Raw genomic sequence first — 23,156 nt, 5'->3', positions numbered from 1 at the left:
GGAAATTTTTTGCAAAATAAGAAGAGAACTTGGTATGATTGATGCTCTTGATTAAGTTGTGATGCATTCTCATGTTTTTATATGAAAATGAAGTGATATATGTTGGTCTGTAGTGTTAAAGATGCATTCTGATAATTTTGGTGCAATTTGAAAAATTCTGGATCTTATCAGATATGAACAGTATTCTGCAGAATTTGATCTCAGTGGCATACTGACTTGTTTGCTAATTTTCTTGATCGCTAAATGCTTTACCACTGCTCTTACTTTTTCGTTGGCAAACTGGAAGTCAGGTCTGATTGTACTAAAACTCTAAAATTATTTTTTCGAGCGCCTATTTTGCATGATTAAAGCCCATATTACTTAAATGCCCCTCTATTTAGAAGCATTGCATCTTTATGTATTTAAGGGCAAAATGGACCTTTTAACACATTAATTTGCGCGGGATTCAATTTTTTTTTCTGAACCATCAATCTTCTCACCGTCTCTCCTCTGCTACACGCTACCCATTCTCTGCAAACTTCTACAGTTGTGTCTTTTCAGTTTTAAAATTCAAAACCCCTCTCATTTCCGTCGCCTCGTCTCCCAAGACCCGAACGAACGCATTTCCACTTGCAAACCCATTACGGTCGCAACCTTCCGAGCCATCGTCTCCCTTCATCATTCTTAAAATTTCCGAAACCCATTGGCAGTGAATCGATTAAATCGATTGTATCAAGATAGAAAATCCCCAAAATTTTTCGTTTCCGTTATTTCTCTAAATCTGCCGAAAGAAATTATTTCCTGTTGAACATTTTTTTTTGCTTGAATCGATTCGCACTCTCTGTCTCTGCATATCTCAGGTTTAAAATCTAAAACTTTAATGGAATCGTGTTTTACATTTTGTCTATGCTTGTTTTATTTGCTTGCGCAATATGCTGATTATTTTCTGTTTGATTTGCTCTCGCTTGTTTGTTCTGTTTTAGCACTCAGTTGTTTATTTTTTTTGGCATTAACATTTCGTAAAAATGTTGTGTTTAACAAAATCATGAATCGGTTGCCGTTGATTCTTAAGAACCCGAATATCTCTTGCTGTCTGTTCTATTTTTATGACATTGCGCTCAGTTGTGCTAAAAGTATGCTGATATGGTTCGACTGATTATATATATGAATATATATATATATATATTGACTGCTCACATCACTGAATTTATAATCTCAGTCCTCACTGTCATTTCGGCCTAACTTGCTTCTGAGATTGGTTATGGCGCGGGACAAAGGAAAAGGGAAAGCTAAAATCCCCACATATTCATCATCGGACTCCACTGACGCAAGTGTTCCAGCGTATCCTCCTCCACAAAAAGATGCTCCTCTGGTAATTGGCAAATCAAAAGAAACACCCAAGAAAAGAACCAGTGAGCCAGTTCAAGAAAAGGGAACCAAAAAGAAAAAGACTTCAAAAGCTCCAGTTGTGCATATGGAGAGGGCCATTCATGAGCCAAGGTATATCCACTGGCCTACTTTTATTGAAGTTTCTGTTCCTTTACAATCCTTATTTGAATATCAAAAATGGGATAAATTGTGTTCTGACACTGAAGGAGTATATGTGGACTTAGTTCAAGAATTCTATAAGAATTTAAGGGTTGATGATTCTGACAAAGATGAGTCTTTTAAGGTGAAAATGAAAGGGAAAGTCTATGAAGTAACTGTTGCTAGATTAGCCAAAGCCCTAGGAATCCCAAACAGTGGGAATAAAATTTGTTCTCACAAAGATGTTTTTGCTGTTGGTGGATTTAACAAAAGAGATTTTGAGGGTGAAGTGTTTAAAGGGGAAGTGAAGGATAAAACTAGCATTATCCATGCTCATCAACACATCAAAATTCTTCATAGTTTTATCATTTATGTGTTGAATCCTAGAACTGGTAGTCCAAACTATTTAAGTACCCTTGATTTCTGCATAATTTGGCATATTGTGAACCAAATTGAATTTAATCTTACCTATTTTATGCTGAAGCAAATCATGAAGTGGAAACCACCTTACAAGCTACCTTATGCCCATCTTCTAAATGGTCTGTTTAGAGACTTTGGGATACCCTTGGAAACTGAGAAACTTAGGACAAATATGATCCCAATTACAAGTTTGCAAAAAGATGATGATGGCAGAAAGCCTAGATTTGAGCAAGGTGCTAGTTCCAAAGATAGTGTAAGCGGTACTTTTAATGTTGAGGGAATTCTGGAGGAAGTGAACAACTTGAGGGAATTTGTTGAAATGGAACTTGGAGAGCTACAGAAATTTAGAGGTTTTCAAACCGTTCTTATGAATGCTCTTGATTCTAAAGTTGATGGTACTTTGATGTTGATGTACAAAATTGTGGAAGAATTATTTAAAATCAAAGTTCATTTGGGTATTTCAACCACTGAGGCTGGAGAAACCAGTAAAGATGCTACTGGTTCTATTCCTCAAGCCGAGAAAGAAAAAGAAAAGGAGGAAGAGAAAGAAAAAGAGGAAGGAGAAAGAAACTGAAGAAGAAGAAGAAAAAGAGGAAGAAGATGAAGCTGAAACAGATGAAGATGATTCTGATAATGGGAATAGTAATGGAGGCAGCAAAGAAGGTAGTGGGAAGGATATGAGTGACTCTGAATCAAGGGCGTAACTGCAGACCCTCGCCTCCGCTTCCCGCAAAAGGAAAAACTGCTCAAAAGGAACAAAGAAGCAACCTAAAAGAGCAAACTGGTAAACCATCTGGCAAAAAGGCTAAAACTGGCAAAAAGTTGACAGCAGAATCTGGTACTACTGCTGCAACTGAGTTAGCAGCTGGACCTATTATTCCCTTGACACCAGGAACTGAATTGGCTGCTGAAATTCTTCAAACTTTGAGTGATAAACCTGTCAAGCCCAAAAAGCTGAAAATGGCTGCTCCAAAACCAATCAAAAGAGCTCTAGGCTAAAAGGATAAACTGAATTTTGATTGAATTTTGTCTAACAGTCTGTCTGTTAGTTTGCTACTCAGTTTGCTACTTTTAGTTTTTCTGAACTTTAAATTAGTTCGCTATATCAGTTACTATTTTGACTGTTTATTTACTGCACTTAGACTGAATTTTGACATGCTTTCTCCCATATTCTTTTGATGCTGACAAAAAGGGGGAGAAAAGTAATGGATGAGTAATCTTGATGGTATAACTTGTGGTTGATATAGTTTGTGAATAGTATATTGTTGATATAACTTTATGGTGTGCATATTATTGATATCACTTGTGAATGATATACAATTTGTGATTAGTGTGCATAGTTAGTTAGTATCTTTAGTCACACTTGACTCCTTAAGAAAATGCTTATGAATATTTCATTGAAATTATTAAGGGGGAGTTATTTGTGATTAATTGTTGATATAAGCACATACATAGGGGGAGTTATTCACACATATACATTCTCACACTTATTTACATTTGCATGGTGATTCAATTGAGTTTTGTCATCATCAAAAAGGGGGAGATTGTTGACCCCATAAGCTCAAAGGAGCATAGATTTTGATGATACCAAAACTCAACTAGAATCAAACTAACATTGTTTTTAAGTGTTGTGTATCTCAAAGAAAAAGGACAAAAGGATTTCATGATGGATTCGTGCTTCTGAAGAAAAGATGACATTCTAAGGATAACACAGGACGAATCAAAGGAGATAAAAGAAGAAAAGGTTACCTTCCAATGCTGCATTGAAAATCAGAATTGAAGGTACATATAGTATTAGAATTAGTTTTATCTTTTAGGATTACTTGTGAAAAGAATTGAGGAGTAAAAGTCAATGATGCTTATTTTCAATCCCTCAAAAGATTTTTCTTTTAAATATCATTATTGGCCAAAAAAAAAAAATGTTTGACTATGATTTGGTGTAAAGTTTTATAGTTTTGAAAGTTATGCAGAAAAGTTTTTCTGGTATGCTAACTGGTTTGCTACTTATTTTAGTATGCTAACTGGTTTGCTATTTTCTCAAGTATGCTAACTGTCTCAACTCTGCACAACATCGCAGAAAACGACAAAATAACAGCTATTTTCTTGAAATTCGTATCTGTAATGTTCAAATGAGTTCTGCAACGGTAAAAAACGTTCCAAAGCTATAAATACACCTTCCTTTGGCCATTTTGCACTTAATGAAAGTCTCTCCACTGTTCAAAATCATAAAAGCTTTCATTCAAAGTGCTCAAAGTGATTTATTGCTCATCATTAGCTTATTTACTCAACTCTTCTTTATAGATTCTGTTGTATTGAGTAAGAGTGAGTTTTAAACACATTATTATCATTTGTGAGAGGTCATTCAAGCACCTATTGAAGCTTGGTTGTGATAAAGTGTTTGGGATAATACTTGGTAGAAGTGTGAAGCTACTTGTAAAAGCTTTGGTGAGAAGATTTGTAAAGGGCTTTTGTCTCTTGCCTTTAAAAGAGAAGAATAGTGAAGTGAAGACTCAAAGTGGGATCTTTGAGAGAGTGGATGTAGGCTAGTTGAAGCCGAACCACTATAAAAATTTCAGTGTTCATTTTCTCAACCCTTGCTCTTTACATTTATGCAATTTAACTTTATGATTGATATGATTTTGCTGTTATGAAAGTTGATATCATTTGCTGTTGATCTTGCTGCAATCTGAGAAAATCGCCATAAATCGCCATCGCTAAATCACGATATCTGATTTAATCTGCTTGTTGTTTGATCTGCTGTCAGTTAGTATATTTGGTATACTGCTCTGGTTGCTGTGTTAAAAACTTATCCAGATTACTGATATCTCTGCTGAATGCTGATATAATTTGTTAGATCAGTATACTGATTGCATATAGGCTAACCTTGAATTAAATTGTCAATAGAGTTGTATTGTTCATATTTTATGTTAGTCAATTGAGTTGAACCTAGCTGCAATTTTCAAAGGTTTTGAGCAAGAACCGAAAATTATTTTTTAAAAGTCCAATTCACCCCCCTCTTGGACATATTTTGGGACATCAAATAGGATTAACCCCTAATCGATTGAATAAAGTTGAACATAAAACCTAAGATCGGTTATCAATCATAAAACATAAAACCACTTAAAGAGATCGAAAAATCGTTGCACACGAACATGAGATCGGATGACCTTGCGACCGAATATCGATTGAAACTTTGAAACATGACTTGAGATCTGGTCATAGTTGAAATAACTTATTAGGATCGCGACAATTTAAGAAATTGGATAAAACATTAACCTTTATTAAATCAAGTGTTTGCACAATTAAGACTGGATAACTGAACACAAGACTGATTACAATTTAGAATTTTGAGATATTTGAACACAATGTTATTGAGATTGGAAAACAATAGAACGTAAGATCTGATAATCTGGAGATCAGATATCGATCAGAACAGGACGAACAGAGATGAAGAGATCAAAAAATAACCGAACATAAAAAGTGCATGAGATCAGATAATCTTGAAACTTGAACATATGAACACATGATGAAGAGATCGGAAAACAACGGAACACAAATGCGCATGAGATCGAATAATCTTGAAACATTTATTTGAAAACAACTTAGACCATTGACGAGTTCGAAAAAGTGAATTAAAGTAACTTGTTGAGATCGGCTAATGTTTAGATCGGAAATCCATAAGATTTTTATGAAATTAAAACTGCATTATAACTTTTAAAAAGAAAATTGTATATTAATTATGCAAATTGTGAATTTAATGGTCGATCAAAATATGGCGTCTACACGACTTATTAATAGATCATTTTGGAATAGCATATACATCACATGTCCTGGATTGTGGATATTCAGTATTGGCTTAGGGTTATGCCGGTGTTTGATTTTACTTTGGGGATGCCATGAATTGGTGCCATTCTTTGATGAAGACATTTATTTTGAAAAGAGCTTGTGAAATAACCTTTGTAGCGTCTAGTCCTAATATTGATGTTTTTAGATTACTTGGTTGCAGTACTATATAAGGAAACCGAAAACCTAAAGAACCCATGAAAATCGAATAAAATTAATTTACCAGTTTTGACATTTTTAGTTCAGTTATGGATTAAAGAATGAAAAAAAACTGAATATTTAGTTTGGCCTCAGTTTTACACATATACAATAGTTTGATTCAATTCGAACTGAACCAAACATAATATAATTACAATAATAGTTTACTGTATTGTCATTTTACACAATCTATATATTTCTCTTTTTTATTCCTCATCACAATCCCTAGTTTATAGCTTGTTAAATATCATTTTATTTTCACCTTTCAAGTTTTTTCGTTCCTCTTCTTCTATGACAAACTTCGAGAGAGAATCCATGACATAATAGTTCTGGTGTTTTTAATCTCGTCTCTCATTACAATCCTCTTCTTCTTAATCGCTTCTCATTTAGTCTTTGATGGTGCCATGTGTTTTCTTAAGATGAGACTTGATATATTATGACTGGATTTATGGCCCTTCAAATGGGTTATTGACTTTTATTTGAATTCAAATTTATTAAGGTAAGTGATTTTGTATTTTGATAAAAAATTTCGAAGTTAGGTTTGATTTGTTGATGGGTTCTTGCAATGTTTGGGTTAGGAATTCATGTAATCTTCAGCTTTTTTATGGTACTGTTTTTTTAGAAAGGCAACTTTATCTTCTTTAAATTTCTACTAAAAAACAAAAGTTTTGATTTTTATGTATTTCATTTTCTCACATTTTCTGTTTTGAGTTGATCTCATTTTTGTTCATGATTGATTTAGGTAGTTTATAATCTGTTTAAAATTTGCTTCTTATAATCTTGTATTATAATTATCGGTTTAAACTGAATCCAATAAATGTGGTTCCACATTCTCCAACAATGGTTTTGGTTTTCCATTTCTTAAAACCAATAAATTTGGTTTAGTTTAGCAATAGACCATCAATCGTCCAATCCGATTCATGTACAACCCCTGGTGGTAGTGGAGCCTCAAATTGGTTGGTGTAGTTATTCGAAGCAAGGTTATTTTCTATGGTTGGAGTTAGGAATTGTTATTGTTTAGTTCCTGAGTTAACCCTTTGAAAAAATCTGACGTAACTGTTCAAAATTGGTAGCGGAAAATGTTCACGACCAGAAAACTGAGCTGAAATTATGCTAATGCTATGCTATCCAATAATTGTCCCCATTCTATATGGCAGAATCGGCCTTGTAGGACACGAAATATGGCTTGTCCAGGCTTGCCTTCAGCCAGCCACAAGGACCAATTAAAGGCAATGGTTTGGGCCACGTCAAATAACCTTAAAGAGAAGAAAAAGAGGAAAAAATTTCAATCTCTGGTGGTTATCTTTGTGAACCACTGTGACACTTGCGTTTGGACGCCAAGAAAATGAAGGAAAAAATCATAAAAGAAAAGTCTCCAAACACGGCATAGCCAATTAAGACTGTTTCTCTCTGAGCAGCCCGTGCGGAACTCAGCAGTCGCAGTTTCCTTACATCCTTCAAATACTGTCAACCATATATTCAAATTAGATTTTGATGTGGGACCCAGAAAGCGAAAGTTGGGACTTATAGTAATAATAATATAAAATCATGTGGGCCTAGAGAGGATTGGCTTTGGCATAAAACTCACGTGCTCCACGCGTTTCCGCGGCTAAACCCAGTGAGGTCTGCGTTAGAGGTACTGGCACCGCCGTTGTGAGCCACCCAAGGCAGTTGGATTAACTGTCAACCGTGTTTTGCGAAGTGTCGGAACACTGACGTCACCGGGTAAAGGTTTCCTTTGATTCTATGTGCCACCTATGCTTCTCGCTCTCTGTTCCCCATTCTACCACGCTGAGCTCTCCTCTCCAACACATATCAATAGCTAGACCACAATAGTGAGACCTTGCTTAATGTGGGTGAATTTGCAATAATTTATATTCAAGATCTTGTTAGAAAATATAAAAAGAAAAATAAAATTAATCACAATTAATTAAATCACACTTTCATTCACTATGATTTAATTTAGAATTGAAATATTAGTAATTAGAAAATCACATCTCAATTTAAACACCTAATTTCTCAAGTAACTAACTTCATTAATTTTTTTTTTTATATGTATAGATATGGAACGATTGGAGACTTAGGCTAGATTAAGTTTAAATGATGCCATTAATTATAAAAAGGGCAAAAGTTGAAAATGTGGAATGAGACTGACCTTTGACTGTGACCGGGAACAGCTAAAGCATATATATATATATATATATATATATATATATATATATATATATATATATATATTAATGATTTAAGAAAAACAATTAATAAGGAATGAATAGTCAAATCACACGTGTCAGTACCGAATAGCAGAATCTGGAAAAACAGCTGGTGATGAGTCCAGTCCAATGATCAAAATAATAACCAGGCTGGCTCCTTACTGCACGCTGTGTTCGCGTTTCTTGAGAAAATGCCAACTCCCTTGTAACTATCACTTTTAGTATCATATAGTATATAAAAACCTACGCATTTTCCATTTTTATGCACTTAAAAAAAAAAAAAAAAACCCCCCCAAAACTAACACTCCCACGCTCACTACTCGCTTAAACCAATCCTTATCAACCTTATAATTTTTTAAGAAATGGATGTCTTCTCTCGCTATTCTGACCCACTATCTTTTGCCAATCATTCTTGGTCACCTGACTTGCCAGATTCTTCTTCCTTATCTGATAGTTGCAGCGCTCCTCGTGCAAACCTTTCTGATGAAGAAGTCTTGTTAGCTTCCAGCTATCCCAAGAAGCGGGCAGGCCGAAAGAAGTTCCGGGAGACTCGTCATCCTGTTTACCGTGGGGTCCGCCGGAGGAACTCCGGGAAGTGGGTTTGTGAAGTTAGAGAACCCAACAAGAAATCAAGAATATGGTTGGGAACTTTCCCCACGGCGGAAATGGCTGCTCGAGCCCACGACGTGGCGGCGCTGGCTCTAAGAGGACGGTCTGCGTGCTTGAATTTTGCGGACTCGTCGTGGCGGCTTCCTGTACCTGCGTCCGCTGATGCAAAGGACATTCAGAAGGCGGCAGCAGAGGCGGCGATGGCGTTCCAGCCGGGGGGAACAGAAGGGTTTTCTGGGGAAATAAAACGGGAAAATAAAAAGACGACAGAGAAAGCGGAGGCAACTTCGATGGAGGATGTGTTTTATATGGACGAAGAGGCTGTTTTTGGAATGCCGGGACTGCTGGCATATATGGCAGAAGGAATGCTATTGCCTCCACCTCAATGCGTTGAAGAGAGTGGAGAGGACAAAGAAACGGATGCAGCAGATGTGTCATTATGGAGTTTTTCTATATAATTTATTAAGAAAATAAATTTTATGTTTTTACTAGGCAAATAGAACTAAAATGTTCGATGCCCTGCACCCTCAGGCTTGCCTTGGTGTTCGGTGCATCTCCAGCCTAGGATAAGATTCTAGGCTGAAGTATTTATACTACTTGTAGATCCTAAAAAGTACTCCCTCCGTACTTAAATATTTTTTTACTAGTACGGTAAGAAGATTGAAAGGTTGAATTGGGGGCGTGTGTGCGAGACTGAAATTGATGTTATATGGGAAGTTTAGTGCTTAGTATTTAGTGATGTGCGCGTCATATTGCCATAAATACATCCCCAGTGGCAGTTGTTGTACTTTGCGGGCAATTATGATCCATGTATTGATGTGGATTTTTTCAGTGTGTAACTTTGGATAATCTAATGTGTATGCTTTATAAATATTTATGCAACTTATTTTCTTAGTTCGGTACTTCGATTTTCATCAAATATACATTTAAGAGCTAAGATCCTTCCCAGTTTAGGCTTGCTGGGTACATACTGCTGTTGTTCGGCTTATTTTGTGACATTTGATCTCCCGTCCAAACAAGACCGCAGTCTCGAACCCTATGTTCCGAGTACTTTGGAAGCTTGGCCCAACTTCCTTGAGCTTACTTTTTAGCCCAGGCCTCCGATTTGGAGCACCCGAATTTTGCCCACGTCGTGCTCCCCCAGTCCCCATCCAATAGGATGCATGCCGGGCGACAGTCACTAGAACTGCCCTGTAATTAACGGATGGAGCTCAATATTCAATCCATGTAATTGAATAACCATACAACAGAAACAATATTTACAAATCAAATTCTCCAGCCCTGGTTTCTTTATATGGAAAAAAAAAAAAGTAACCCCAAAATTTGAGTTTCATTACAGAAATGTATACCAAATTTTCAGTGGAAACAATAGATCACCATCATAAGAAACACAAGGTGAATGGACAAGCCATATTAAGCATCAGGGGAAATGCATGCACAGGAAAAAGAACACTTCTTCAGTTGTTCGACACACAGCCTGCAATGTGCTTGACACAATCCATCCTCTACTTCATGAATTGGGAAGAGGAAATGCTACTTGTTTTTCTTGAGGAGACTTGATGTTCTAAACTCAGCATCATCCCTGACAAAGCTCCACCAAAGGTACGCAAGTGGGATGGTACTTGCATGCCAAAGAGCGTGTGCATCAACAAATCCGTGATATGGTGGGAAGTCGTATATTTCCAAGAGCATGGCAAGACCTCCACCCACAACCACCACCCACAACTTCCACTGGGATGGATGTCGAGTGAAACCTGCCCAAACTGCCCAAATGAGTAGCTGAGCTACACCCATGGCTCCACAAACTTTCATGTTCAGGCCTGCAAAAGAATTGACTGATGTAAAACTATTTCACAAGAGACAATAACAGTCGCCACTTTATATTTCCAATATCTTCTCTCAATATTTACTTTATTCTAATTCTAATTTATTTTTTTAGTTTTTAAGGAAGTGGGAAAGGGTGTGAGGAGGCTTGACCTGCTTATGCTATATAGCATTTGCTCATTTTGCAGGTAGTTCAACTCGTCCATGAATAAAGTAATTCCTTTTTCCATGGTTAATAACCAAGCGGTATATCGATTGGACAACGTCAGCAAAAAAAATAGATCCCCTAGATTTGATAACTCAATTATGGTAATTTTAGAAAATGGGCATTTTCAAGTAATAGACAGATTTTAATTGAACACTCATTTGTCCACAGTAACTTTCTACTGATGCAATCTGTAACCAATGGAAGTTGTGCTGTTAATAGTTTTAGGTGGGAATTAACTATGATGCATCATGCAACATGAAGATTGCAAGATAAAGGATTACCATAATCAAGATTATAGAAGTTCAGATACATGATATGCGTCGTAAGAAATGCAATCAAAGGAGCCGCAACCATGATCCTTGCAGCCTCATCTCTCACATTGAAAGCTCGCAAGATTGCTAGAATTAGGGTAAACCCAACTAAAGCCACAGCAGAAGAATAATCTAGCTTCTCTGTCAACTCAACGTCTCTGCCATTAATTAGAAAACAATATAGCAGACAGGAAAAAAAAGCTGAAAAATATAATAAAAAGTTTATAAAGGAAAAGACATAGGTGACATATATGCAGAGGCCACTGCTTAGGCAGTGGTACAAGTTTTGGGCCTGCAGTCGAGGAGTAAAAGTTAAAGTTCTCAGAGTAGTAACTTGTGTAAAAATGCTAAAGAGTGTATAACTGTCCTCAAATTTCCCCCTCAAAAACCTGTTTTAAGACCATAATTGGATAACTGCCTTGATGTTTATAGATATACGGTTATATAGCATGTGCAACTATAAGTGCATATACTATACATGTATAAATTGTGTGCATTAACTATCATAAATAGCAAAGCAGAGTCAAGATTCATTTTTCCTAGATTTTTGTCCATCATAATGTTGACCATCATGAAAGAAGGCAAATATTCATTTCTCTCAACTCCCTCTGTAATGTTTTCCATATGCATAGAGAACACCAAAATGGGTTGTAAGGTGTGGAAGGATTACACTACTTAAACCAAACCCTTGAAAATGCAGGAACATAACCAATACTGAATAAGCCATTATTTTTTCTCAATGTTGGGAAGAAAATTTAGCCCCTTCCAATACTATTATCTACTACTATGACTGCTTACCGACTGTGGAAAACAGCACTCCAGAACCAAGAGTTCATTGATAGGATCCCATAGATGTGCCACAAGCCAGTATATTCATAATAAGTCTTCTTATTTGGCCTCATTGGAAGCTTGTAGTATACAAGGATGAAAAATGATACCCAACCATGGAACTGAATGGCGAGATTTAGTGCAGAGAGAGCAACAGAAACAGGTTCCTGATGGCACAAACAACATTTACTTGAGTTAGCTGGGTAATATATTTAAGTTCTCGGATACAATGATAAAGTAATGACTTAAAACCATAAATAAAAACCTGAATTCCATTAACACGTCGAAATGCCCATTTCCCATGATACTTGACAGGCTTATCACCAAATTTCTGTCTTTCTTCCTCCCTGGCAACCATGCAATGGTATCGACAATCACTGCGACAGTCCCACTGTTTCCATTGCAGATAAAGTGGCTCTTGAAGATACCATGGTCCATCAATTGGTTTTCCATCAGATGAAAATTTACAATGTTGGAAGCATATCCTTCCCACACATCCAGTTTTCTCACACTGCTCTACACAGGCCCTGATAAATGAGTAACCATTAAAATGATAGCAATAATAACAGTGAAAAAAAATAAAATAAAACAGCTAGGATCAGAAAAATGCACCAATAACCAATATCTTGTCAATATGTCCTTGAATTAGTCATCTGTCTAACCCACCCTTCCAAAGTGTTTATTTCATCATTACTTCCAAAAGGGTCCTAAAAACAGTTGATTTGTCAGTCCACAAGTGAAGCTTCTAGCCTTAAATTCCAATCACACTAAACTAATCTCCTGGTTGGATGGACATTCAAATGTCAATGCATCAGAAGTAAGGATTCCTATAAAAGGAAACTATGCAAATCTGCCAATTTTATTATTTTTATTTTTTTATTTTTTTAAAAATCATCTCCACCCACAGTTTCAGCCATGAATCATAGAAAAGATAAGCAACGAAATGGCATTTCTACTTGGCTGACAACAATGTGCATATGTCTGTGCGGCTTCTACCATAGAACCTAATCTTAACCCACATCTACAAAAGACCATGCAATGAAATCTTTTGAATTGCAGTAACCCTTCAGAAATTATCTCAAAGGATCAAAGATAGTCTTAGCTCAGGTTTCGGGCTTTTAAAGGTCTTAGAAGTGATTGTGAAGAGGTTCACAATCACATGGGTGGATAACACTTCCCAAAATTAAATGACTCAACTTGAAGTGAAAATGGGAGCAAAACAGGGTTGTCATTGCTGGAATTTTGATGAACTTGCTTGGAATTGAAAATGCTTTCACCAGCTGCTCAATACATATATCATCAATGGGTTCTCTCACTCATATCCTTGGGCTTTTCTCACATTAGGACTATCTTCCACTGCCAGATAATTCTGATGTTTCTTGACCATTTAGCCTTAGATTTATTTTAGGCGTAAAACCATCTATAACATGATACATAAAAGAAGTAGAATCCACATGCAAAAGTAAGTACATAAACCAAAAATTTCAATGGAGACTTGTTACATACTATAGAAGGAGGTATAGGAATAAAGATAGGAAGTAATGTAGATGAGTATAGCTGTTTCTAGATATTCTAGAAGACATTATGAGCGGGTAAAGCAGTAGCAGTTACTAATTCTGTTGTAACTGATATTGCTAGAGATTGTTATGGTGACAGCTAAGTAGTTAGGCAGTTACAGCAGAGCTGTAAAATCTCAGCAGTTACCTTGTAATTCTCATCCAAGAACTATCAAGAAATACAATTTCTCTCTTTTCTCTCCCTATTTCTCTGTTCTATTGTCTTTCTCTCTTCTATTCTTTCGTCTACCCTATTTCTTCTCTGTTAGGGTTTCCCAAACCCTAACAAGACTACATATGAATAAAGAAGCCACAACCAAGTCAACTGAAAATGCCTAAAAATCAAACTAAAAATTTGCCTAATTCATGGATTGTATCTTCAAAATCCAAATTCCCACCCAAATTACATTCACATTTGATAATTCCAATTCACAATAATTCTCACTGTTAAACAACTCGATACACACACAATAAAATAACAAGTAACTCTTTCTAATCCATCAATCAATAAACCACTTAAAAAAAACAGCGCTAATTTAGCAGGTGTTTTCTTCCACATCTCTTTTTTAGGTAATTTAATAACTTGTAATTCTATTAAATTGCACCAAAAAATGCAGGAACACATCGTTCAACTCGTCAATCAAACATTGCTAACCTTCTAAACTTTATTTACATTCCAGATGAACGTACATCAAATTTAGAAAAAAGAAAATCAAAACAATCAAGAACAAGAAAGAAAAACAACATGGAAAGGGAAACCAAAAATGAAGAGAGCTATCTTACTTGTAAATCGGATCAGCATCACCAGCACTTGCGTCAAGAGCACGCACTAAACAGACGAGTGAAAAAGAAAGCACAATACAATGATACCAAGCCATTCGATTCACTGAAAAATAGCAAAAGTCAACGCAGAAGGGTTCTTAAGATTTCTATAAATTCAACGGCTGACGAAGGAGGTTCGAGACAGGATGTGATTGATAGGGTTCCATGGAATCACAAAGAGAAGAACAGAGCAGTATGAAGAGCGTGACTGCGCGTTCGAGTTCGAATCGAATAAGAGGAGAACGTGAGCTGGAACCGAGTCGAGCAGTACTTGGACTCGGCAGAGGGAGAGAGAGAGACACAGAAGACAGAGAGAGGATTGCGTGACTCAGTAAAAAAACGGGCTACGGATATCAAATACTATGATGGGGGCAGAGACCCGAATCTCGTGAAGAGTTGATCTTTGAGGCGATTCACGACGAGACACGTACATGTGCTTTCTGTTGTTGATTTACTAAAATGCCCTTAAACTTCAAGTATTAATGACTTAGATTTCTTTGATACGGTGCCGTTAAGTCCTTGTGGTGATTTGATAACGTACCGTTGGTGGTCGAGTAATGAAAATTTGCCAAGCAACTTGGGAGTGTGAGACTATATCTTGCTGGGTGTCTCTCGTCCTCCGGTCTACAGCGAGAAAATCTATGGCGTCTGCAACTGGCGTCCTCCTACAAATCAATCCCACTCGCTTCCCAATACCTAAGCTTCACGCGCGTCCCATTAATAAACATAAACTTAGGCAGAGTCAACTGTCGATCTCCTCTGCTTTCTGCCATTTCCCGCCATTTTCACAATCTTATGTGAAGCGATGGAGCACCAAAATCTCCACAATTTCGTGCGCTTACGTGTCGGGGCCTCCAACTTTGAGCGAGCCCGACCCGAAGGTCGACGCATCGGAGTCCACGACCGAGGAGGTGCAGTCAACGAAACTGATAAGTTGGGGACTTTTGTGGAGTCTGTTGCTTAAGCATAAGCTGAGGCTTGGGGTCTCGGTTCTGGCTCTCGTTGGTTGCACTACTTGTACCCTTTCGATGCCCTTATTTTCAGGTACGACTACGAGTCATGAGAATTCTTCTGGGTTTGGTTCCTGTGAAAATTAAAAGGGAACGAAAGGGGAAGAAAGTATTTGAAAATCGTGTTTTAGTTATTATTATTTTCCTGGTATCCATTATTATCGTACTCAGCGGATTAGCTAGCATGTATTGTTCTTAATCAGTTTAGTTGTAATTTAATTATGACTATGAAAAATTATACTTTTGGTCTGTTGATTTATTTTAGTCCTTGTTTGGTGCTAGGCCGATTTTTTGAAGTGCTTATAGGCGCAAGGCCAGAGCCTTTGTGGAGGCTGCTTAGTAAGGTTGGACTTTTATACTCATTGGAACCAATTTGCACTGTGATCTTTGTTGTGAACATGAACGCTGTTTGGGAGAAGGTAATGTCAAGGCTAAGAGCTCATATTTTCAGAAGAGTTCTAATACAGAAGGTAAAAGCTGTTTGATGAATTAATTAACTTTTTGAACATGTTAATTGTAGAGTTAAATGCGATTTTCACAAAATTACTTTCTTTTGTTTATGCAGGTGGAGTTTTTTGATCGATACAAGGTTTGTATAATTAATTTCGAACTTAGTAAAATTAGTTAGGAACTTGTGTAACAGTACATTATTGTAATGGAATTGAAGGACTTAGGGTTCGTAACTTTATTTGCAGGTTGGTGAACTCAGTGCATTGTTAACATTTGATTTGGGGTCTCTTAAAGATATTGTCAATGAGAACATTTCAAGGGATCGTGGATTTAGGGCACTTTCCGAGGCAAGCCATTCTATACTAGAGTAAAAGTGAGCTTTATGTTACCCAGTCATATTGCTTGTCGTCTCTATTTAGTTGGGCTTCGTACACCTGAAAATATGTTGCCTATTAATTTTTCTACAATAGGGTTGCTTTTCATATTGCCTTTTCTAAAATATAAGCCTCTGCCCATTCTTATTTTTATGAGATTCCCATCTATATTTCTGCTGCCAGAAGCTGCTGGTGTCTTACATATCCTGTATTCTTTGTTTTTCTGCAGGTAATTGGGACTATATGCATATTATTTGCTCTGGCCCCCCAACTGGCACCAATTCTGGGTATATTGATGCTTAGTGTGTCTGTTTTAGTCGGTAAGAATTTTGTCTTTGGAATTATCAGTTTATCTAATGCCTTTATTTTCCATCTAATAAAGACTGCACATGATAAATTGTCTCATACATGACGTAGAAGTATGGTTTTTCCTTGATAATTTTATCATTCAAATTTTACTAAATATTTGATATAGCATTGTACATATTCTAGAGCCTGTAAATTTCTGGAGTAGCAAGGATTAGAGTTTATATTTATTATTAATTCTCCTATTGCCGTTGTTTCACAACATTTGTTGACATCAATAATTGCCTAAACTATTGTCTCTTTTGCATTCTACTTCTGTAAATGTGGTTCCCCTTGTAAATCTAGATTATGCTTTTGGTTCTTTTTTATCTACTTTTGTTTTGTTACCTAATGCTAACTAGAATTATGCTAACTAGAATTACTATTCTCAAGCCACATACAAGCGGTCAACTATACCTGTTTTCAAAGCTCATGGAATGGCCCAAGCATCCATATCTGATTGTGTGACAGAAACTTTTTCTGCTATTCGCACTGTAAGTTTTCAAAATGCTTTACCGTAAATGTTCTGAGTAAATTACTAGAAGTCTTCAAAATTGTGCATGATAATTGAAATGGTGATTTTTGTTTCCTTAGGTAAGATCCTTCAGTGGTGAAAAGCGCCAAATGTTGATGTTTGGTAGCCAGGTAAATATGGACCTTGGTTGTGTCTTGAAATATTTTAGTCGCTAGCACTACTGTTTCCACTACATAGCTGTAGTCAGTGTTATGCACTTAGCATTTACATGAATGAGCTTTGCAGGTTCTTGCTTATCAGGGTAGTGGCATAAAGCTTGGGACCTTCAAATCTGTGAATGAATCATTGACAAGAATAGCTGTTTATATTTCTTTGATGGCTTTGTATTGTCTTGGAGGAAGCAAAGTGAAGGCAGTAAGTACTTCTACTCTGTAATACACTTGTTCATATCATCCATATTCTTGATTCCTTTTTTAGTGATATTTACAATAGCACTCATAAAAAGGCTATTATCCTGTTATGAGCTTACCAAATTGGCTCTTGGGGGGGAAGAATTGGGAGACAGTTCCACTTTCAGTGATTTGGCCTGTATTTGTTGATGTTTGGATATTAATGTATAATTGGTTTCAGGTAGAGTTAAATGATGAAAAATGATTCATATAGCTAACTCCAACTAGTTTGGGAGTAAGGCTTTGTTGTTGTTTGGAGAAATTCATTCATTTTGTTACATTTCAAGTCTAGAAATTTGTAGAATTACCTTAAAAATGAAAGGGAGCTCATATAATACTCTACTTCGTGAATTTTCTTCAAGATAGATCTTTTTTTGTTGTTTCTTCCTGCCTTTTTTCCTTTTTCATGTTCACTTTGTTGTGCATTTTTTCTAATTATTTGAGCAAGTTTTATAATTTTGAATAACTCTGTAACTATATATAAGACAACAGAAACATGGAGTGACTACTGCCTAAACTTTCAATTCCCTCTCCTCCCCTTCCCTTCCCGTTCTCCACCCACACAACCCACCCCCCCCCCCCCCCACACCCTCTTTCCCTTTTTACATTGTTTTTCTGAAGGGGTAAAATAATAAACTATTAACAATGCGTTGAAAAGCTGACTTGTAAAATTGGAGCACCCCCTATGCCCCCATCATCTCTCTTTTCTTCAACTGTCTTCCCCCGATTCTTCTTATGCCAAAGTTATGCAACTCTGTCTGGCTCTCTACAATTCATTCCAAATTGTGCTTGCAGGGCGAACTCTCTGTTGGAACTGTTGCTTCTTTTATCGGATACACTTTCACATTAACATTTGCTGTGAGTCCTTTTTCATTCTTTTTGCATTATAATGATTTTTCTCTCTTTAATATGCTTGATAATATAACAAAAACTTTCAGGTTCAAGGACTAGTCAATACATTTGGAGACCTTCGTGGAACATTTGCTGCTGTTGAGAGAATTAATTCAGTTTTGTCTGAAGTAGAAATTGATGAAGCCCTTGCCAATGGTTTGGAAAGAGAAATCCAGGAAAAAGAAAATCATGATGAGATAACTAAATTGTTCTTTGTTAATGGTTACAGTGGGAAGAATAGATATTTAAATGCACATTACATGTCAGCCTTGAAATCAGCTAGCAACCTGAGCACCTATGCTTGGTCTGGTGATGTTTGTCTTGAAGGTATCATTAATCCTGTCTTATTTAACTTTCAGATGGATTGATGTAAATTTTACTACATCTTTGCATCTTATGATTTTAGTTATTAAATCATATTGATAATCTTCTCATGTTCTTACAGTATGAGTTAATTGTCTCTTGCGAAACAAAATATAATATTTATTTCAAATTAAGTGTGCAAATCTTATAACTTGATACAGTTTTGTGCTTTATAAGATGCGCTCTCTATGTGGCTGAAACTGTCTTCCCCTACATAAATTTTCTTGGCTGTGTAGTTTTGGGATATATAGAACAAAGAATAAATCCAAATTGCTAATGGTTTCTCTAAATTCATGTACCTTTCGTTTGAATGGAGAAATTTGAATGTCATATTGATAATACATAGATATTGGTTCAATTGATTTTGTCATTTAAAATCCATTTCAAATGAGTTCTCAACCACATTTCATTTTTATAAATTTTTTTTTAAGGCTTCACAGATGGGTGCCACATGGAAGGGGTTGTCAAAAGAGTGGCTTGAAGGAATGGTCTAACTCTTGAGCTTCCACTTTAACTCTAGCTACAAAACAAACAAGGGTTAGAGGGCGAAGAGGGTCTCCTTGCTTGGCACTCCGATGATCAAGTTAGAAAACAGTTTTTCCAGAGGTAGATAAGAGCATTAAGGCGAAATAAATGAGCTCAAGACTGTTTTTTCTAGAATTGAAGACTTACCTAGTACTAACCGAAATACATACCACACCTGTCCAATAATATAGTGCCACATGTAATTTACATAACGGATAGATTGTGTATGGAAGAACCTTATTTTACCAATGTATTGTCAATCAATGTTTACAGTAATAAGACCTTATTAAGAATTAGAGTAGTGCGCTAAAAAGCCTCAATACCAGGATGTGGGGGGTTCAAAGTGTGAAAAGGATAAGGTTGTGTGCGAGAGTCATTTAGCTGTTAAATGCAATGGTGGGTTTATTTAGCTCCATCTTTTAGTAGGTTTATCGCGCTTGATGCTCATATTTTAGGTTTCAAAAGCATTAAATGCAGTAGGTCAGGGTCGTAGATGAGCGATTTCCTTCTAGAGGCCGTTTTCCTCCTTCAAGGGATAGAAGGAGCATGTGTGAAACTACCCATCTGCCACTGGAGGACGTTTTTAAAGGTTTTCCCTCCGTCAGGTATTTTAAATATCAGAAAGAGACACGTGGCGCCATCAAGATGGGTTAGGAATTTGAAGTGTATCACATTTAAACAATTTAAATTAAAATCAAATCCAAATCTTTTACTTCAAATAATTGCATCCAAAAATATTAATGGACCAATATTTTATGCCTACTGATGTCCTCAATTTTTTCTGCAGATGTACATTTTTCTTATCCTTTGAGACCTGATGTTGAAATCTTAAATGGTCTTAATTTGAAACTAAAATGTGGAACTGTGACTGCTTTAGTGGGCCCAAGTGGTGCAGGCAAGAGTACCATAGTTCAGCTATTGGCACGCTTTTATGAGGTTTATTTTCTTTTTAAAATCTTAATTTTCAATTTTGAATTTCTACTTGTTGCTGTTATTATTATTTTTCCATCAAGAAATAGTTGTAATTCGTAAGTGTATCTTTTTCCTACAGCCGACTAGAGGCAAGATAACTGTTGCAGGAGAGGATGTCCGGACATTTGACAAGACCGAATGGGCTCGAGTTGTCTCCATAGTGAATCAAGTATATATTTGGATCTTCATACTTCTCAATGTCCACTTAAATGCAGTAATGCAAAACCTGTTAATATGTTTAGCTAGTTGGCCATCAATTACTACTGACATACTGTTTGCTTTAGTTCTAAACCAAGAGGTGGAATACTTGAATACCTAACAAATGAACTTATCTTGAAATTTCATTAGCAAGCGCTGTTTGATATTAACCTGGCATTTGGTTGAGAGAATGGATAACCATTTATTGCCAATTGTAGATACCTTAGATGTCCTAGTTGAATAATCCAAATACCTTTGGATGCTATCTATCCCTGTCTGAAGAATATGTGATGTGTGTGCTGATGGAGTTACTTCAATTGCCTGATATAAGTCTTCTGTATTTCTCAAACTTAAGCATGTAACATACACAGGAGCCTATACTTTTTTCGGTTTCTGTTGGAGAAAATATTGCTTATGGGCTTCCAGATGATAATGTATCCAAGGATGACATCATAAAGGCTGCCAAAGCTGCAAATGCTCATGAATTTATAATTTCACTTCCACAGGTTCATTATCTTGTAGCTTTGCTTTTGTTGAAAGTTTTGCTTGCTCTCATTACTGTTTGCTGAACCTTTACTTGGATTTCAAAGGGTTATGACACTCTAGTTGGTGAGCGTGGTGGCTTATTGAGTGGAGGACAGAGGCAGGTATGCAACAAGCTTTTCAGAGAGATTGAGAGATAGGTGATTGGTTTGTGTTTCTGATCTTTAGGTGCTTGTGAAAGAGAGAGGAGGAGGGGGGGCAGGTATTTGAAAGATAAAGGATTGAATTTTATTTTCTGACCTTCATTCTCCAGAGAGTTGCTATTGCGAGAGCCTTGCTCAAAAATGCTCCAATCCTTATTCTTGATGAGGTAGGCTTCTTGTTTGTTTCTCTATGCATGTGTGATTTCTTCTACCTTGTGTCAACATCATAATATGTTCTTTGTTAAAAGCTCTGTTGAGGCATTAGTTGTTAGAATATTGTTATTATCTTGTTTCAAGCCTGCATAACATATATGTTCTTTACTGCAGGCCACCAGTGCTTTGGATGCAGTCAGTGAACGCCTGGTCCAGGATGCTCTTAATCATTTGATGAAGGGCAGAACTACATTGGTGATTGCTCATCGATTAAGCACAGTTCAGAATGCCCATCAGATCGCACTTTGCTCGGGTGGGAGGGTTGCAGAACTGGGGACCCATTTTGAGTTGTTGGCGAAGAAGGGTCAATATGCATCATTGGTTGGCACTCAAAGATTGGCATTTGAGTGACATTGAATTGCTATATATTGTCAATAGTTGAACACAGAAGTGCTAAAATTGGTACTTATTTTTCTAATTGAAATTCATATTGCTTCTTAGTTCATACAGCACTACAAGCATAGTTTTGCAATTTTGGTTCTGCTTTCTCTGTGCAGATATGCCAAATGGTTCAATTTCACAAATGGAAATTGGCCTTCAAGTCACAAGAGGAGGTGTGCTGAGTTGAGGGCTTCTTCTTCTTGCTAATTACAGGTCATAATATTTTCACACACACCAAAAAAAAAAAAAAAAAAACATATATGGGGCATGATGCTGCCTAATCTGCTGTTGAAACCAAAACTTTGTTAAAAAAATGCCAATTGATTGATTGTAATAATTACAATTGCTGCATTGATTATCAATTTCTAGCCAACTGGTGTTTCTTTTCTGAATTGTTTAAGTTACATCTATCTAGTTTTTCTGTTTAGAAGTTAATTTATAATGAGAAGTGAATTGCAGTAGATGCCTTTTGTGGTTATATTAGCTATTATTCTAGCCATTTTTATTTTTGATCTAAGGTAAACATGTGAATCGAAACTGTACTTAGATGTTATTGATGCTGAGATGCTATGGAACATATAGAGCCTCAATTATTCTTCTGTCATTTTTTGTAAGTGATTTTTGCAGTATTGAGGATATATATATATACCGGATTTCTTTTGTCATCAAGAATTAGGAAAGGAAATTATAGCATTGAGGCTGACAGCAAAACTTGGCTGTTAGTGTTGGATTTATGAAATCAAACAATACCGGACTAGCAAGTTGCAATAACAGTGGGGCTGGTTCGTGTTCTGAATTTCGACCTTGTCTTTATATTTTGGGAGAAATTTCTGTTGTGGTCTCTATGATGGGGACTCGACCGACTGGCACTAGAAGAAATTTCCAGTGATTCCAAAAAATTTTCAATTTTTAGACCGCGGCAATTTCCGCTGGAAAATTTGTTATTACCATAAATATAATTGTATTAAATTTGACAAAATAATTCTCATAATTTTAGCCTTTCCACAAAGCCATTCTCCTCTCTAATTCTTTAATTTGTTTGCTTTTCCAATTTCAAAGCACTCCTTTTTTTCTGCTCAAAACAAACTGCTCGACAACTAGTTTATGAGCCGAGGGAGACCCACTGGAGTGGTTTTTTTTTTTTTTTTTTTTTTTTTAAATAATTGGCATCTCTCAAGTCTCAATTTCTAGTTCGGAGTGTACCCGCATCCGCATGAGTTCATGATCACTCATAAATGTTGTCCCCTTGGAATCAGACACTTAGACATTCGACAGTAAACGACAACAATGTCCAGTATAAAAGAGGTTAGAGAAAAAGAAGAATGCAACCAACTTCCAGATATCCAACAACATACACAAAGATGGTTAACCAACATGTATTTTCAGTAATGAACCCATCAGCTCATGGAAGCATGTTATCGGTTTTCAACTCCTGAAAAGGGCAATTTCCTATCCTAGAAATAATCTCCTACAAAGAGCGGTCTCC

The 23,156-nt window shown here is 36.4% G+C and overlaps 3 protein-coding genes across 4 annotated transcripts; 2 read left to right on the top strand and 1 right to left on the bottom strand.

Moving 5' to 3' along the window:
• The first annotated feature begins 8,440 nt into the window (after positions 1 to 8,440).
• On the top strand, positions 8,441 to 9,691 carry LOC110672799 (dehydration-responsive element-binding protein 1A). The gene has a single exon (XM_021835687.2). The coding sequence runs from the start codon at positions 8,543 to 8,545 to the stop codon at positions 9,245 to 9,247; it is 705 nt and encodes a 234-aa protein (XP_021691379.1). The 5' UTR covers positions 8,441 to 8,542; the 3' UTR covers positions 9,248 to 9,691.
• A 356-nt stretch (positions 9,692 to 10,047) lies between these two features.
• Positions 10,048 to 14,702, bottom strand: LOC110672798 (uncharacterized). Its single transcript, XM_021835686.2, has 5 exons — positions 14,300 to 14,702; positions 12,226 to 12,487; positions 11,931 to 12,127; positions 11,103 to 11,290; positions 10,048 to 10,609 (listed from the first exon to the last, which is right to left on the bottom strand). Exons 1-5 carry the CDS (start codon positions 14,392 to 14,394, stop codon positions 10,323 to 10,325), a joined length of 1,029 nt encoding a protein of 342 aa, XP_021691378.1. The 5' UTR covers positions 14,395 to 14,702; the 3' UTR covers positions 10,048 to 10,322.
• A 151-nt stretch (positions 14,703 to 14,853) lies between these two features.
• LOC110672797 (ABC transporter B family member 28) lies at positions 14,854 to 22,058 on the top strand. Of its 2 annotated transcripts, XM_058132704.1 has the most exons (17): positions 14,859 to 15,382; positions 15,631 to 15,818; positions 15,914 to 15,937; positions 16,044 to 16,145; positions 16,402 to 16,492; positions 16,911 to 17,011; positions 17,112 to 17,162; positions 17,278 to 17,406; positions 18,237 to 18,299; positions 18,380 to 18,659; positions 20,008 to 20,156; positions 20,272 to 20,361; positions 20,762 to 20,896; positions 20,981 to 21,037; positions 21,187 to 21,243; positions 21,404 to 21,691; positions 21,787 to 22,058. In XM_058132704.1, the coding sequence occupies exons 1-16, from the start codon at positions 14,896 to 14,898 to the stop codon at positions 21,638 to 21,640; spliced, it is 2,241 nt and encodes a 746-aa protein (XP_057988687.1). In that variant the 5' UTR covers positions 14,859 to 14,895; the 3' UTR covers positions 21,641 to 21,691; positions 21,787 to 22,058. The 2 variants fall into 2 exon arrangements, with proteins under 2 accessions (XP_057988688.1, XP_057988687.1); XM_058132705.1 differs by lacking the exon at positions 21,787 to 22,058 and having other exon boundaries at positions 14,854 to 15,382; positions 20,981 to 21,073; positions 21,404 to 21,472.
• Positions 22,059 to 23,156: the final 1,098 nt, after the last annotated feature.

Source organism: Hevea brasiliensis, chromosome 13 (assembly GCF_030052815.1).
Source record: "Hevea brasiliensis isolate MT/VB/25A 57/8 chromosome 13, ASM3005281v1, whole genome shotgun sequence".
NCBI classification, from domain to species: domain Eukaryota; kingdom Viridiplantae; phylum Streptophyta; class Magnoliopsida; order Malpighiales; family Euphorbiaceae; genus Hevea; species Hevea brasiliensis.
Note: the sequence above shows the minus strand (reverse complement) of the source record. Positions and strands in the feature narration are given on the sequence as shown.

Bases quoted from the DNA above. Each gene is read 5' to 3' on its own strand.
- LOC110672799 (XM_021835687.2), top strand. From the start codon at position 8,543: ATGGATGTCTTCTCTCGCTATTCTGACCCACTATCTTTTGCCAATCAT.
- LOC110672797 (XM_058132704.1), top strand. From the start codon at position 14,896: ATGAAAATTTGCCAAGCAACTTGGGAGTGTGAGACTATATCTTGCTGG. The intron at 17,407-18,236 runs GTAAGTACTTCT...TTGTGCTTGCAG, and splicing joins GAGGAAGCAAAGTGAAGGCA to GGCGAACTCTCTGTTGGAAC. The intron at 20,897-20,980 runs GTTCATTATCTT...TGGATTTCAAAG, and splicing joins TTATAATTTCACTTCCACAG to GGTTATGACACTCTAGTTGG.
- LOC110672798 (XM_021835686.2), bottom strand. From the start codon at position 14,394: ATGGCTTGGTATCATTGTATTGTGCTTTCTTTTTCACTCGTCTGTTTA. The intron at 12,488-14,299 runs GTAAGATAGCTC...CTCATTTATCAG, and splicing joins GATGCTGATCCGATTTACAA to GGCCTGTGTAGAGCAGTGTG. The intron at 12,128-12,225 runs GTTTTTATTTAT...TTGTGCCATCAG, and splicing joins GACGTGTTAATGGAATTCAG to GAACCTGTTTCTGTTGCTCT.